At 51.8% G+C, this 17,313-nt stretch overlaps 1 protein-coding gene across 1 annotated transcript; it reads left to right on the forward strand.

The window, feature by feature from the left end:
• Positions 1-8,841: 8,841 nt before the first annotated feature.
• Positions 8,842-17,096, forward strand: LOC138811518 (leucine-rich repeat and fibronectin type-III domain-containing protein 3). Its single transcript, XM_069999226.1, has 3 exons — positions 8,842-10,042; positions 11,381-12,811; positions 16,461-17,096. The coding sequence occupies exons 2-3, from the start codon at positions 11,397-11,399 to the stop codon at positions 16,924-16,926; spliced, it is 1,881 nt and encodes a 626-aa protein (XP_069855327.1). The 5' UTR covers positions 8,842-10,042; positions 11,381-11,396; the 3' UTR covers positions 16,927-17,096.
• Positions 17,097-17,313: the final 217 nt, after the last annotated feature.

Below are 17,313 nucleotides of genomic sequence, written 5' to 3' on the forward strand. Positions count from 1 at the left end.
GGGGGGAGGGGGAGATGGTGTGTGTGTGTGTGTGTGTGTGTGTGTGTGTGTGTGTGTGTGTGTGTAAAAGCCAAGGGCCCTCGCTTGGCTTTTTCTACTCACAGTTGGTGTTCTACCACTTGAGATACAACCCCAATCTGGCCTTTTGCTGGCTAAATGGAGAAAAGAATCTCCCAGACTTTTCTGCTTAGGCTGATTTCTGGCCAGATCTGTTTCCTGACTATCTAGGATTATAAGCATGAGCCATGGCACCAGGGTTGGCTGTGGTTTTGTGAACCATGAGGTAAGCGGATGAGCTTCAGAGCTAACATTGGATGTTACAATCCAGACAGCATTGTCCCTCCTGGATCCTCATTTGACAAGAGTTATAAAGGATATTTATTGGACAATCAGGGAAATTTGGAGAGAGGTTTGTTGTTTGAGACAAGGTTTCTCTATGTAGATCTTTGAACTTCCCATCTTCCTGCCTCAGCTTCAAGAGCAATATTAGGTTCTATTAAGGAATTATGGTTAGTGTTTAGATCGTTATATGTTTTTTAAGAATGCACTATTTTAGAGATACATATTTATGGATGAAATCATAGGATGTCTGGGATTTGTTTTAAACTAATTCAGGGAAAGGCAGAATAAATAAAACAAGATTGGTCATATGTTGGCACTAATTGAAGCTGGGTGATGGGTACTTGGAGGATCATTATGTAATTCTATTTTTGTGTATGGCTAAACAGCACCCTAAGAAGATTTTAAAGTAGGAAAGAGGATTTTCCTTTACTTTTTTTTTCTTCTTTCCAGATCTGAACTCCATGAACAGAATGGGCAGCTGCTGTTCTGATTCTGTCAGTCTCATTTTTGCTTGAATAATAAAGGAAAGCCTTGCAGGGCACTGGTGGCTCCTGCCTGTAACCCTAGCTACTCAGGAGGCTGAGATCTGAGGATCATGGTTCAAAGCTGGACTGGGCAGGAAAGTCCATGAGACTCTTATCTTCAATTAACCACCAGAAAAACCAGAAAGTGGCTCAAAATGGTATAGTGCTCACCTTGAACAAAAGAGCTCAGGAACAGTGCCCACGTCCCGAATTCAAGCTCCACAACCGACAAAATAAATAAATAAAAATTAAAAAAAAATAAGGGGTGGAATGTGGCTCAGTGGTAGAGTGCTCCCTTAGCATGCATGAAGCATGGGTTCGATTCCTCAGTACCACATACACAGAAAAAGCTGGAAGTGGCGCTGTGGCTCAAGTGGTAGAGTGCTAGCCTTGAGCAAAAGAAGGTCTGGGACAGTGCCCAGTACCTGAGGCAAGCCCCAGGACTGGCAATAAAATAAACAAACAAAGGGGAGCCATAGCCTCTCCTTATCCCTTCCCTGCAGGGGAAATGGCCACAGCTCCACTTGCGGCTTTTTCTGCTTCTGTGGTGCTGAGGAATCCAACCCAGGGCCTCATTCATTGCAAGACAAGCACTCTACCACTGAGCCACCTTTCCAGCCCCTTCCTTGCAGTTCTGACAAGCTGCAGACCCCAGACCCGAACACACCAGTCCCTGCCTGTACAGCTAAGAATCAGGAAACTAACAAGCCTCCTGCGCATGCGCAGCACCTCCCTCCTCCCAAAACTGATTTCCCCCCACCTTTACACACACACACACACACACACACACACACACACACACACACACACACACACACACACACACACACCACACACACACCACACACACTCTCTCTCTCTCCCTACTCGATGCATACTGAGAGGGGCAAAAGCCTTCTGCCTTCCAGACCAGAGCAAGGCGAGGCTAAGGGTGTTGCGTGGCCTTCTGGGAAATGCAGTTCTCTCATCAGGCTGAAGCCACCGCTTTCTCAGCCATTAAGAACTACATCCCCCACAAAGCACAGTAAAGGCCTCGGCTCTGCGGTGTGTTGCTGCCCCCAAGTGGCGGCGGAACGACTAGGCCATGGTTTGAGAATTGTGCAGTGAAGCGTGTGGGCGGGGTGGAATGGGGTGGGATGGGCTGGGTTTGCTAGGACCTCCGAGGGTGGCCTTGGATCTCCAGAAAGCTATTTCAGAGGTTGAGGCTTCCAGCCTGGGCCATCGAAGAGTAATGAAATTGGAGGAAGGCCCAATAGTGAGGATTAGATGAAATCAGGACAGTAGCTGTTGGCTGCCTAGTTATTACATCTAGCACTTCCTGGCTCCCAGGGCTTTATATGCATTAGCTCATTTAATCCTCTCAGCACTCATTTGAGTTATAATCAAACCCTTTCTTAGGAATGAAATTGAAACCCACAGAAGGGGACTAACACCTAAAGTCATTCCAGCTGGTCAATGGCCTAGGTGGGATTTGAACTTGGATTCTGCTTTCTTTCTTTCTTTCTTTCTTTTTTAAACTCTTAATATCACCCTTTAAAATGGTCTTGGGGTTGCAGTTAGCACATGAATCAACTCAAGGTGAACCTCTCTGAGTGGGTGATTATCAGTTGTCTGTTCCTTTTCAAATTAGTGATTTTGCCCTGCTCCTGGACAAAGTTTACAATCAACATAGGCTTATAATTAGTACATGAATCAGCTCATGTTTCTGTTCACAGGGATTAGATTTCTGATTAGCACTTGAGTCACCAGTGGTTTGTGTCAGGAGCTGGAGTCTAGGATTTTGGTTCCCAACAGAATCAGCACACGATTTTAGTCTGGCCTAAAGGGCCTATTCTTTCATGATCCAGAATGCTGAACTGAACCAGGCACCTATGAATCATGCCTGTCCTCCTAGCTACTCAGGGAAACAGAGATCTGAGGATTGAAGTTGGGAGCCAGTCTGGACAGGAAAATCTGTGAGACTTTTATCTACAAAAACAAAACAAAACAAAAAGCAACAACAATTACTACTACCAAAAAGCCTGAAGTGGAGCTGTGGGCTTAAGAGGTAGAACACCAGCCTTGAGGGGGAAAAAACCTCAGGGACAGTACCCATAGTATCTAGGCACTGAGTTCAAGCCCCAGGACTGGCATAAAAAGACAGACAGGTTACCAAATGAAGCCAGGTTCACTTGGCCCTCAAAGTGATCAAATTTGTGGTCAACGACTCTAATGGCATGAGCTCAGAGTAATTGAATGAGTGGTCAGGATGGTTCCATGAACTTCTTTCTGAAGCAGGATTTGATGTCGTAGATAAAAGGCCAACCCACACTTCTCCCGGGTCACAGAAGCGGTTGTGGCTAGTGCTAGGACCATAATAATTCATACTCCCTTTGTGTAGCTGTGGTTGGAAGGGAGCTGCCAGCCTAGGAATATATTCTCAGCCTCCTAGGAGACTAGATAATGATACAACTAGTTGTCTCTGATTTGAACAGAAGGGTTGGATGCCAGTGGCTCACACTTTGTAATCCTAGCTACTTGAGAGGCTGAGATCTGAGGATTGTGGTTCAAAGCCAGCCTGGGCAGAAAAATCTGTGAGACTCTAATCTCCAATTAACTACCAGAAAACTGGAAGTGCACTCAATGGGTGCAATGGAGCACAGAAAGAAAGTCAGTAGAGCCACTTCTGGAATTTATTTTTTATTTTTATTTTTGCCAGTCCTGGGGCTTGAAATCAGGGTCTGGGCACTGTCCCTGAACTTCTTTTGCTCAAGGCTACCACTCTACCATTTAACCACAGCACCACTTCTGGATTTTTCTGTTTTTGTGGTACTGAGGAATCGAACCGAGGGCTTCATGCATGCTAGACAAGCACTCTACCACTAAGCCACATTCCTGAACAACTTTTCTTTTCTTTTCTTTTTTTTGGGGGGGTCCGGTCGTGGGGCCTGAACTCTGGGCCTGGGCGCTGTCCCTCAGCTCTTCAGCTCAAGACTAGCGTTCTACCACTTGAGCCACAGAGCCACTTCTGGCTTTTTTTCATTTTGCTTATATGGTGCTGAGGAATCAAACCCAGGGCCTCAGGCATGCAAGGCAAGCACTCTACCACTAAGCCATCTTCCCAGCCCGAACAACTTTTCATAAGAAGAAAGTAAATCTCCATCCTACTCTCCCTATTTGATAGGCAGAGCTGATAATCCTGAGCCCCAGGAAACAACAGACTGACAATATTAATAAATCTGGTGTGTGAATCACCAGATGTAAGGTCAGCTGCCAACCAACTAGGACACCTGTGAGAAATAAAAGCCTGTTTGAAGTCCTTGAAATCCAGGGAGGGGGCATAGTTGTTACAGCAGCTGGCATTATGCTAATACGTGGATGTTGCTCTTTGGGCAGATGCTAACCAGAAGGCTGGAGCAGAGGTCTGTCTATGAAATGAGCCTCTAATCTCCAGTTGTGGCATGTGAGCTTTTACATGGCAGGTTTGTACAGTGTCCCAAAGCCTCTTTCATTGATAGTTTAAAAGTCTTAGCATCTCCAGGCACTAGTAGCTACTCAGGAGGCTGAGATCTGAGGATCAAGATTCAAAGCCAGCTGGGCAGGAATGTCCATTGGACTCTTATCTCCAGTTAACTACTGAAGTCTTAACGTGTTCCTTCCTTCCGTGTGTGTGTGTGTGTGTGTGTGTGTGTGTGTGTGTGTGTGTGTGTGTGTGTGTTTGTGACCTTGGGGCTTGAACTCAGGACCTGAGCACTGTCCCTGAGTTCTTTTGCTTAAGGCTAGTGCTCTACCACTTTGAGCCACAGTTCCACTTTTGCTTTTTCCTGGTGACTCATTAGAAAATAAGAGTTTCATGGACTTTCTTGCCCAGGCTGGCTTTGAACCATGACCCTCTGATCTCAATTTCCTGAGTAGCTGGGATTATATGCAGGAGCCACTGATGTGGGCTGAGATTTTTGTTGTTAGTCTATCAGAGAGGTCTCAAACATTTACCTGGTTAAAGCTTAGACCTATATCTTCCTATATCTGTCTCCCAAGTAGATGAGGTTACAGGCATGCACTACCACATTTGGACTAAAGTGACCCCTTTTTTTTTTACTTCATTTATTTGGTACACCTGCATATATGTGTATGCATGGGCTTGCCTGTGTGCACATGGGATCCGCATCTCTGTGGGTGTTTGAAACGAGTCTTGTTTCTTGTACAGGGGTAGGGGGTACAAAGAGGAGCTGCATGGAAAGCATTGCTTCCATAGATATGATCACTCATGCCTGGTGCCATGTTTCAGAGGTGTGTCCCTGTCCCTGCCTACGAGTCCTCGTGCCCTTGTGTGCATGCCCGTGTGTGTGCAAAGGAGCCGTCTTCTTCTCCACAAGGCCTTCTCAGCTCTCAGACAGTTTGACCTCATTCTTTCTGTGGTTTCCATTGCTTCTGTCCTCCTCGCCAGATGTTGCAATTAAGCAAATGCAGCAATTAAGCTGAGTCCTACAGCTATCCCACCAGGACCCTTTCCAAGAGCTAATGAGGAGTTCTGGCATCTGCAGGGCCACATAGCACAGTCCAGGCACGCAGGGACCCCTGGCGGTACAGTGCTGAATGCAGGAAGCCTGGGCAAGTTACCCATGAGGAGCCTAGGGACCTTGGTGCACCTGCTCACCCCTCCTCTCCTTCAGGTCTCAGCATCTCTACTCCAGAAAGCTTCCCAAACTCAGGGCAGAGACTGTACCTGGGGAGGGTTTTTTTTTTTGGCCCTTTGCTGCCTCCATCAAAGTTGGGACCACCCTGGCTTTATTGTCACAGACCTGTTTTGCGTTTGATTCATTTTGTGCTGGATGGTATTGGGACTTAAACTCAGGACCTGGATGTTGGCCCTTAGCTTTTTCACTCAAGGCTGATGCTCTACCATTTGAACCACAACTCCACTTCTGGCTTTTTTGTTGCTGGTGGTGATGGTGGCTTTGGGGCTTGAACTCAGGACCTGGACACTGTCCCTGGGTATTTTTGCTCAAGACAAGCGCTTTACCACTTTGAGCCACAGCACCACTTCTGATTTTCTGGTGGTTCATTGGAGAAAAGACTCACGGACATTATCTGCATGAGTTGGCTTTGAACCATGATTCTCAGATCTCAGCCTCCTGAGTAACTAGAATGACAAGCGTGAGCCACCAGTGCCTGGTTATCTACTTCTGGCTCTTTCCACTAGTTCATTGGAGATTAAGAGTCTCACAGACTTTGCTGCCTCAGCTGGCTTTGAACCGTGATTCTCGGATCTTGGCCTCCTGAGTAGCTAGGATGACAGATATGAGCTATCAGTGCCTGGGCTTAAAGTACTTACTTTCACTTGAGTCCATAAATTAACAAAAGGCAGGATAGAATCTAATCGTTCCTACCTCCATTTTGTATTGATGCCTCTGTGGCTACCACTGTGCAGCCATCTTGGAAGTCAGAAGACCCAAATCACCAGCCAAGTGTCAATCCTGAGACACTGGGCTGTCAGACCACCCGTGACTGGGACTGTTTTAACTCAGCAGGCCTCTGTCCCCAGTCCTTTGTCTATTTAAACCTACAGCTCATGTCTGTACCCTGAAGATGGCTGAAGATGTACTGAAGTGCTATCTTTCCATGGCTGCTATGGAATGAATCTCCTTTCTCTGCCCTTTACCATTCTTGTCCTCCCCATCCCCACCCCACAACCCTTTTTGTTTTTGCCAGTCCTGGGGCTTGGACTCAAGGCCTGGGCACTGTCCCTAAATCTCTTTTTGCTTAAGGCTAGCACTTTATCACTTGAACCACAGTGCCACTTCTGGTCTTTTCTGTGTATGTGGTACTGAGGAATCGGACCCAGGGCTTCATGCATGCTAGGCGAGCATGCTACCACTAAGCCACATTCCCAGTCCTAGCTGCAATTTTTCAATACACACAAGTGGGAAGAGCCTAAAGTTTATTCTGGAAGTTTCAGCAAAGCTAGGGAGATGCCAGAGTGATGCATGTCCCCACCCTCACCCCGAGGTGGGATTCCTGGGGGAAAGGGGGGCTCCAGGATCCCTAGCGTTAGAGGAATAGGGCCCTGCCCACACAGGCCACCCTTGCCAAGACTCCCAGAAGATTGTTGCTCCTCCAAGTTCTCAAGCCAGAGGTATAACCATCACCACGGTCCCGTGTGTGTGTGTGTGTGTGTGTGTGTGTGTGTGTGTGTGTGTGTGTGTGTGTGTGTGTGTGTGTGTGTGTGTGTGTGTGTGTGTGTGTGTGTGTTCTGATACTGGGACTTGATCTCAAGGCCTTGAGCTCTTGCTTGGCTTTTTCAGCTCAAAGCTGGTATTTTACAACTTAAGTCACACTTCCACTTGGGCTTTTTGGTGGTTAGCTGGGATAATAGTCTCTCTCCCAGACTTTCCTGCCCCAGGGCTGGCTTCAAAGGGAGCCTCTAGAGTAGCTAGGATTAGGCATGAGCTACTGGCCTGGCTTACCCCACCTCTTCTGAGACACACACACACACACACACACACACACACACACACACACACACATACACACACACATAAAATCATGGTCAGTTGTGGGGCTTGAACTCAGGGCCTAGGCCCTGTCCTTGAGCTCTTTTGCTCAAGGCTAGTGCTCTACCACCTTGTGCCACAGTATCACTTCCAGTTTCCTGGTGGTTCATTTGAGATTATAGTCGTGGACTTTCTTGCCCAGGCTGGCTTTGAACTGTGATCCTCAGATCTCAGCCTCCTGAGTAGCTAGGATGACAGGTGTGAGCCACCAGCACCCAGCTCTGATGATTCCTGTCTTAACACAATTCAAACCACAGTCTTAGGTGGACAGACAGTGGGGCTGTCAGGGGCGTGGATGGGGCAGGGTGGGGGTGGTAGACAAGAGCACACTGAGACCACCTGACTCATACCTATTTCCTCTCTTCCCTCCCCACCCTTGGACACCTGAGGTCTGTCCCTCATCCCACAGTGAACAGGGGCTTGGAGCCAATGTTTCCCCATGGCAGCCAGGGGAAAGGAATCCCTCTCACCTAAAAGGTCAGGCCTGTTGCTGGACAGGGCCCAGGTAGGAAGACTTCTCCTGTGGGCAGGATCCCCCCCCCCCCAAGGAGGACAGGCTGAGATAAAAAGGCAAGAGACTGAGAAAAAAGGGAAAAAGGGACACCAAAGGCTCACACTTGTCATCCCACCTACTCAGGAGGCTGAGACCTGAGGATCGCTGTTCAAAGCCAGGCCAGACAGGAAAGTCCAATAAACTCTTATCTCCAATGGAGCACCAAAAAGCCAGAAGTGGAGCTGTGGTTCAAGTGGTAGAGCGCCCACCATGGGGGGGGGGGAATCACAGGGACAAAGACCCAGGCCCTGAGTTGAAGCCCTAGGACTGGCAGGGAGGAGGTGGGGGGAAAGGGGGGGAGCTGGATGCAGAGTATTATTCGGAGTACCCCAAGTACCGTGTCTCCATGTGTGCCTCTGAGCCGCCCTGCCTGTGGTCTGGCTCAGAGGCTCTCTCTGTCTCTCTCTTCCGGTCTCTCTCTGCATCTCTGTCCCCATCTGTCTCTCGATCTAGGCCCACCTTTTTTCCTTTTCTTTTTTTTGTCTCTGTCTCTTTGTCTCAGTCTCTCTGGATCTGCAGGGATCCGGGCTCAGCCCAGTGGCAGGGCGATTGCAGGGGGGACCGGGGTGAGGAGTGGAGCCAGGGGCGCCGCCTTTCCGAGGGAAGGGGGTGGGTGGTGGGGGCGGCGGCCGCGGCCGCCTGCGCCTTTAAGCGCGGGCGCGCGCTCCGGAGCCGGCGCCTTTAAGCGCGGGCGCGCGCGCCGGCGCGGCGCGTGCGCGCACGCGCGTGGCCCAGGGTTCCCGGCGAGGAGGCCGCGGGAGCACCGGCACCCGGTCCGCCCGCCCCGGCTCCCCGCCCGCCCCGGCTTCCCCGCCCCGGCCCCGGCGGGGGAGGGGTCTCCGCGCGCGGCCCCTCCCCCTGCGCCCCCCCCCCCGCCCCGCCCGGCCCCACCTGCGCTGCGGTGCCCCCATCCCGCCCGCGTGTGCGTGTCTGATAGTCCGTCTGTCCATCCATCCATCCATCCATCCGTCCGTCCGTCCTTCCATCCGTCCATCCATCCATCCACCCGCGCCCAGGCCTCGCCCCACCCGGGCCTCGGCGCCCGCCGGCCCGTGTGCCCTCCCCTCTGCCCACCACCGCTTCGGATCCCCCCTCTCCTCCTTCCTGAGCTAGGCCCCTCCTCCGCCACGGCCAGGGAAGCCAGCCGCGTTGGGCCTTGCACCTCGACACCAGGGTCTTGCACCCCGAGATTGGATGAAGAGATCTGGACCAGCCTGAGAAGCCTGACCCGAGACCAGCCAAGCCACCCTGAGATCCTGCTGTTGGGACCCTCCCTCCCCACCAAGACCCGGACCCTGAACCCCAGTCAGTGTCTGGGGTTACAATCTCGACATCAGCCCATAGGACTCCCTCTACCCTGCCCCCTCCCCAAGATCTGGCAACCGAATTCCATCATTGACAGCATGGACCCCAAGATTTGGAGCTGGAACCCCAGGATTTGATGATACCTGAGTTGACCCCCTACCCAGATTTGGAGCTGAACTCTGAATTCTCAGCCTGGCTTGGCACCTTGGAATCTGGGACTTGCTTTCCAAATCTATACCCTGGAAACCCACTCTTTGGCAACTGAACCCTGAGATTTAGGCCTCAGATTCCAAGATCTGAATGCAGGATTTCCAAGGGGGCCTTCACCTAAATGTGGACCAGAGAAGTCCTAGCTGCAGACCCTAATCTACAGCTAGAGACCTCCACATTTTGATTGAGCACCCCAATATCTGAACGCAGAGTCCCAATTATCAAATCGCAGGATTGGACTTGGGACTCATACCTTCAATTTCCCTTTTTTTGGTTTCTGGACATTGCAAGACTGAAGCTGGGGAGATTTGACCCTGAATAACCCAAACTAGGACCTGGCTATCTCAAACTGGACCCTTAGAGGATCCCACATTTGGAAGTCTGAGACCCTAAGTATCAGAATCTGGAGACTCCGTGACCACAGATTTTTTAAGCAAGACACCACACTCCCTCTGCAGAGGCTTTGGGGATGAGGAAGGGCGGTTCTGATGTCCCCGGCTGGCCACAGAGCCCTGACCTCTGACCCCCTCGGAGCTTGAGGACTCTGCTCCCCCCCGGGGTGGCTTCCAGCTCAGGTAAGGCCATTGTGAGACCTCCGTGGAGGTGGGGAGGGGTTGGGGAGGAGCTTTGCGCCTGGGGGTGGAGGTGAAGGTAAGATGAGGGCCAGGTTCTCTTTGGCACTCTTGGGGTTTCCCCTAGAAAAAGACACTCCCCAAGGGGCGTGCCTTTAGCCCTTGGGATAGGTGGCCGACTCGGCCATTCTCTGACCTCGTCAATCTCCCACTTCATGTCCTCTCCAGGTCTCTGACACCCTTTACTGCTTCTTGCCATCCATCCACTCAGTCATCTCTCTCGTCCACCCCTGTCCTCTGCTGCCCTTTTCCCACCTTCCCCTCCCTGCCGCCGTCTCTGTCCACATTCTCCTTCTTGGAACATCTTCCACCTTCCGTCTCTGTTGCCCTCCTTTCACCCCTGTCCACAGACATCTGACCGTCTCCAGCCTTTCCTCTCCTCTCGTTCATTGTTCTTCTGATCGCTTCTGCCGTCTCTCCTCCTCTCCACACCCTGTATTTTCCCCAGCTGTCCTGATCTCTCAGTCTTCTGATATTGTCTTTTCTCTTGACCAGATCTGGCCACCTCTTTTTTTTTTTTCCTTTTGTTTTCAATACTGGGGCTTGAACTCAGGGCCTGGTCACTGTCCCCTAGCTTTTTTGCTTAAGGCTGGCACTCTACCACTTGAGCCACACCTCTTCTGGCTTTTTTTTTTCTTTTCTTTTTTTTGTGGCTCATCGGAGATAATCCCAGTCTGTGAACAGACTAGGCTGGCTTGGAATTGCAATCAACCAGATCTCAGCCTCCTGAGTAGCTAGGATGACAGGTGTGAGCCACCAGGACCCACCCGGACAGCCCTTCTATTTTCTGTCCATCCGTGCCCATCTTTAGCTACTTCCCTTCCCATTTACTGGCTCATTCTGTTCCCTCTGGGACTTCATGACACATCTGAGTATTAGACTATCTTCTCTGAGCCAGGCACCAGTGGCTCACGCCTGTCATCCTAGCTACTCAGGAGGCTGAGATCTGAAGATCACAGCTCAAAGCCAGCCTGAGCAGCAAAGTCTGTGAGACTCATATCTCCAAATAACCATTCAAAAAGCCAGAAGTGGAGCTGTGGCTCAAGTGGGAGAACATTTGCCTTGAGAAGAAAAGCTCAGGGGTAGCGCCCAGGCCCTGAGTTCAAGCCCCAGGAACAGTACCAAAGCAAAATCCATATATGACCACCTCTCCTCTCCTGATTTCAGACAGGGCCTTCTGTCCTTAGCATCTTCTCACAGGGTCTCAGGCCACCCTAACCTTCTATGGGGCCTCCCTCTCTGGCCTCAACCAGCCCTAAACACCTTCCCTCTTCCCTGTAGGCCACCCCTGCCCGCGATGGCCGTCTTTCCATTGCTTCTTTGCCTGCTCCCGCTGGCCCCTGCCTCAGCTCCACCTCAGCCAGCCACATCCAGCCCGTGTCCCCGCCGCTGCCGTTGCCAGACCCAGTCGCTGCCCTTAAGCGTGCTGTGTCCAGGGGCAGGCCTCCTGTTCGTGCCTCCCACCCTGGATCGCCGGGCAGCCGAGCTGCGCCTAGCGGACAACTTCATCGCCTCAGTCCGGCGCCGAGATTTGGCCAACATGACGGGCCTGCTCCATCTGAGCCTGTCCCGAAACACCATCCGCCATGTGGCAGCCGGTGCCTTCGCCGATCTCCGGGCCCTGCGCGCTCTGCACTTAGATGGGAACCGGCTGACCTCGCTGGGCGAGGGGCAGCTGCGTGGCCTGGTTAACTTGCGCCACCTCATCCTGAGCAACAATCAGTTGGCAGCCCTGGCGGCTGGTGCCTTGGACGACTGCGCTGAGACGCTTGAGGATCTCGATCTTTCTTACAACAACCTGGAACAGCTACCTTGGGAGGCTTTGGGCCGCCTGGGCAACGTCAATACGCTGGGCCTCGATCATAATCTGTTGGCTTCTGTGCCTGCTGGAGCCTTTTCCCGCCTCCACAAGCTGGCCCGGCTGGACATGACCTCTAATCGTTTGACCACCATCCCGCCGGATCCTCTCTTCTCCCGTCTACCCTTGCTGGCCAGGCCCCGGGGTTCCCCGGCCTCGGCCCTAGTGCTGGCCTTTGGTGGCAACCCTCTGCACTGCAATTGTGAGTTGGTGTGGCTGCGGCGCCTGGCCCGGGAGGACGATCTCGAAGCTTGTGCCTCGCCCCCGGCTCTGGGAGGCCGCTACTTCTGGGCAGTGGGAGAGGAAGAATTTGTATGTGAACCCCCCGTGGTGACCCACCGATCGCCCCCTCTGGCTGTACCCGCAGGCCGGCCAGCTGCCCTGCGCTGCCGGGCAGTTGGGGACCCAGAGCCCCGTGTACGATGGGTGTCACCCCAAGGCCGCTTGCTGGGCAACTCCAGCCGGGCCCGGGCCTTCCCTAATGGAACGCTGGAGCTGCTAGTCACCGAACCGGGCGATGGCGGTGTGTTCACCTGCATTGCTGCTAATGCGGCTGGTGAGGCCACAGCGGCTGTGGAGCTGACCGTGGGGCCCCCGCCACCCCCTCAGCTAGCCAATAGCACCAGCTGCGACCCCCCGCGGGACGGGGATCCTGATGCCCTCACCCCGCCATCTGCCGCCTCTGCCTCGGCCAAGGTGGCCGACACCGTGCCGCCTACTGACCGCGGCGTCCAGGTGACTGAGCACGGGGCCACCGCCGCTCTAGTGCAGTGGCCGGATCAGAGGCCCATCCCGGGCATCCGCATGTATCAGATCCAGTACAACAGCTCGGCCGATGACATCCTTGTCTACAGGTGCGGAGGGCAGGGGTGGGGTGGGGTAGCTCGGAGGGGAAGTCAAGTAGCAAAGGCTGGGGATACACCTGTGAACTCTCCAGACCCAAAGCACAGCTGAGAAAGGTCAGGGAGTGCCAAGGAAATCAAACCACACAGGTTAACAAACAAAATCAGGCAGGGCTGGGAACGTAGTTTAGTGGTAGAGTGCTTGCCTAATATTCATGAAGCCCTGGGTTCGAAAAATGGTACTGTGGCTCAAATGGTAGAGTGCTAGCCTTGAGCAGAAGCAGCTCAGGGACAATGCCCAAGCCCTGAGTTCAAGCCCTAAGACTGGCAAAAAAAATTAAAAAATGAACAGGCAAGCCAGGTGCTGGTGGCTCATCCTAGCTACTCAGAAGGCTGAGATATGAGGAACATGGTTCAAAGCCAAGCCCAGGCAGGAAAGTCCATGAGACTCTTATCTCCAATTAACCACTATAATACTGGAAGTGGAGCTGTGGCTCAAAGTGGTAGAGCACTATCCTTGAGCAAAAGAGCTTAGGGACAGTGCCCAGGCCCTGAGTTCAAGCCCCACAACCCCCTCTGCTCCAAAAAAAAAAAAAAAAAATCCAAGCCCTAAGTTCAAGCCCCAGGACCAGCACAGAAAAGAAAGAAATCAAAATGATACTGTGGCACAAAGTGGTAGAACACTAGCCTTGAGCCCTGAGTTCAGGCTCCACAATTGACGAGAAAGAAAGAAAGAAAGAAAGAGAGAGGAGAGAGAGAGAGAGAGGAAGGAAGGAAAGGAAGGAAGGAAGAGAGGGAGGGAGGGAGGGAGGGAGGGAGAGAGAGAAGGGTAGCCAGAGGTGGGCAGAATGGATTAAAAATACTGGATAGCCAAGGTAAAAAGAAATCAAGATGTGTGCTGGTGGCTCACACCTGTAATCTTAGCTACTCAAGCACCTGAGATCTAGGGATCCCAGTTCAAAGCCAGCCCAGTCAGAAAAGTTGTGAAACTGTTTTATCTTCTATTGTTCACCAAAAAAAAACAGAAGTGGAGCTGTGGCTCAAGTAGCACAGTGCCAGCCTTGAGTGAAAAAGTTTAGCAGTAGTGCCCAGGCTCTGAATTCAAGCCCCAGGACCAGCACTAAAAATAAAATAGAAGTGAAATAGAAATAGAAAAAAGGGGCTGGGAAGGTAGCTCAATGGTAGAGTGCTTGCCTTGCATGCATGAGGCCCTGGGTTCGATTCCTCAGCACCACATAAGCAGAAAAAGCCCGAAGTGGTGCTGTGTCTCAAGTTGAAGAGCTAAGAGACAGCCCCAAGTCCATAGTTCAGGCCCCACAAGGAAGGAAGGAAGGGAGGGAAGGAGGGAGGGAGGGAGGGAGGGAGGGAGGGAGGGAGGGAGGGAGGGAAAATCCCAACAAACAGATTCTAAAACAAGTTAAATCTCCAGTGCACCAGAAGGAAATCTGGTGGGAGTAACAGGAAAAGTTAGGATAAATAGAAACCGGGCAACAAAGATAAAAAGGGAATTACATGACTGAGCTGGAAAGAAATAAGGTAACAGAGAGAAAGAAATCCTCAGTGGTGATTCAGATGGCAGAATTTGCTGGAGAAACAAGACTACAGAGATGATAATATTAAGGCAATGAGACAAGAGGGAAATACATTGGCAGGTTAGAGGGAAATCAGACTACTGGGAGAGGGGAATTGGGTGGTTAGATTAGAGAATTCGAGCTGTACACTAAAGGAGAATCAGCCTGCTGGACAAGGGAAATTAAAAGTCTGGAAAGGAGTCAAATGGGATCCAGAGGGAAATTGGGAGAAAGATTGGAAGTGAGATTACAAACTGCTTGGCCGAGGGTTAGGAATGTGGCTTAGTGGTAGAGTGCTTGCCTAGCATGCATGAAACCTGGGTTCGATTCCTCAGTACCACATACACAGAAAAAGCTGGAACTGACGCTGTGGTTCAAAAAAAACTGCTTGGAAGGGATGTGGGTAGAATAGGAGGAACGGAGACAAGGGCTAAGGGGGAGTCAGACAGGCCTACAGCAAAATTGGACAGAAAGAGTTGGACCTTGGTAGTATACCATGCAATCCCAGCTTCTCAGGAGGTGGAAGTAGGAGGATCACTGTTCTGAGCCAGCTTGGGCAAGAGCACAAAACACTGTTTCCAAAACAAGCTAGAAAGCTGGGTGCTGCAGAACCAGGTGCTGGTGGCTTGTGCCTGTCATCCTAGCTACTCAGGAGGCTGAGATCTGAGGATTGCAGTTCAAAGCCAGCTTATGCAGTAAAGTCTGTGAAACTCTTATCTCCAATAAACCACTCAGAAAACCAGAAGTGGTGCTGTGGCTCCAGTGGTAAAGTGCTTACCTTGAGCAAAAAAAGCTCAGGGGACACTACCCAAGCCAAGTTCAAGCCCTAGACTGGCAAAAATACAAAAAAAAAAAAAAAAAAAAAAAAAAAATGGTGCTGGTGGCTCACAACTGCTAGCCTTGAGTGAAAGAGCTCAGGGACCCATTACCAAAAACATAAATAAAATTTAAAATTGAGGCTAGGCACGGAGGGCTCACACCTCTAATGCTAGCTACTTGGTAAGCTGAGATCTGGAGATTGTGGTTTGAAACCAGTCCGAGTAAGAAAGTCTGAGAGATTTATGAATCCAATGAATCACCAAAAAAGCCACAAGTAGAGATGTGGTAGAGGTGGTGCTCAAGTAGTAGAGCACCAGACGAGCAAAAAAGCTAAGGACAGGAGCCGGGCGCTGGTGGCTCACGCCTGTAATCCTAGCTACTCAGGAGGCTGAGATCTGAGAATCGCGGTTCAAAGCCAGCCCGGGCAGGAGAGACTGTGAGACTCCTATCTCCAATAAACCACCAGAAAACCGGAAGTGGCGCTGTAGCTCAAGTGGTTGAGCGCTCGCCTTGAGCTGAAGAGCTGAGGGACAGCGCTCAGGCCCAGAGTTCAAGGCCCATGACCAACAAAAAAAAAAAAAAAAGCTAAGGACAGTGCTCAGACCCTGAGTTCAAGCCCCAGTATCAGCACACACACTAAAATGGGGGGGGGGGGGGAGGCGGGGATAGGCAGTTGGGGACAAATAAATAAAACATGAGTGGAAGGACACAGGAAGTGTTACGAGAAAGGAAGCATCTGAGCTGAGTGCTGGTGGCTCACGTCTGTAATCCTAGCTATTCAGGAGGCTGAAATCTGAGGATCAAGGTTCAAAGCCAGCCCAGGTAGGAAAGTCCATGAAATTCTTATCTCCAATAAGCCACTCAGAAAACCGGCTCAAAAAACCGACTCAGATAACCGGTGCTGTGGCTCAAGTGGTAGAGCACTATCCTTGAGCTGAAGAGCTGAGGGACAGCACCCAGGCCCAGAGTTCAAATCCCACAACCAACAAAATGGTAAAAAAGGAAGGAAGCATCTGGCCCACTGGAGTCTTTGGTAGCAAGCTGGGGCCGAAGAGAAGTTAGAGTTAGAGTGGAGTTAGCTCACAGACCTGAGGGGCATCTGTCAGGTGGCTGGAGGGGTGTCCAAACAAAGGAAATTGGGGAGCTGGCTGGTGGGCACTCAGTGGGCTGGCAGGAATCTGGGCCTGTGGGGTGTTGGGTGGGTAGGGGAGTAGAAGATGGGTGCTGGATACCTTGGAGATCTGACCCCTCCCCCCTTGCTTGTCTTCTAGGATGATCCCAGCAGACAGCCGCTCCTTTTTGCTGACTGACTTGGCATCAGGCCGGACCTATGATTTGTGTGTATTAGCAGTGTATGAGGATGGAGCCACCGGGCTGACGGCCACGCGGCCCGTGGGCTGTGCCCGCTTCTCCACTGAGCCTGCTCTACGGCCCTGCGGGGCCCCACATGCGCCTTTCTTGGGGGGCACCATGATCATCGCCTTGGGGGGCGTCATCGTGGCCTCTGTCCTGGTCTTCATCTTCGTGCTGCTCATGCGCTACAAGGTGCACGGGGGCCAGCCCCCTGGCAAAGCCAAGACCACCGCACCGGTCAGCAGTGTTTGCTCACAGACCAATGGCGCCCTAGGCCCCACGCCAGCAGTGCCCACTTCTGAGCCCACTGCACCCAGGGCCCACACGGTGGTCCAGCTGGATTGCGAGCCCTGGGGGTCCAGCCAGGAACCTGCGGGACCCTAGCTGGGCAGCCATCTCTGCTGGCTGGCTTTGGCCCCCACACGGACAGCAGGACTCGGATCCCACGAGGGACCTAGCCTCAGACTCACCAAAATTGCTCACGGTTTTTAAAAACTCAGATGGGGAGGGCTTCCGGGGCACCAGGGCACAACAAGAAAGTCCTATTTTTCTAAGCTTGGGCCTAGGCCTTGTCTCTTTCGTCTGTCGGGTTTGGAGAGTGGTACAGGGGTCTGGGGTCTGGGACTGGTTTCTCTGAGAAGAGACCACCCCTCAGTCTCTGGGGTGAAAGATAAAGATGGTCATCAGACTTTCCTAGTGTGGTCACCTGGGCATGTGCCGTGCTGGGCACCTCTGCAGTGACCCTGTGAGTGACAGTCAGGTCTTCAGATA

Source organism: Dipodomys merriami, unplaced genomic scaffold (genome assembly GCF_024711535.1).
Source record: "Dipodomys merriami isolate MVZ:Mamm:240054 unplaced genomic scaffold, mDipMer1.0.p SCAF_534, whole genome shotgun sequence".
NCBI lineage: Eukaryota > Metazoa > Chordata > Mammalia > Rodentia > Heteromyidae > Dipodomys > Dipodomys merriami.

Bases quoted from the DNA above. Each gene is read 5' to 3' on its own strand.
- LOC138811518 (XM_069999226.1), top strand. From the start codon at position 11,397: ATGGCCGTCTTTCCATTGCTTCTTTGCCTGCTCCCGCTGGCCCCTGCC. The intron at 12,812-16,460 runs GTGCGGAGGGCA...CTTGTCTTCTAG, and splicing joins GATGACATCCTTGTCTACAG to GATGATCCCAGCAGACAGCC.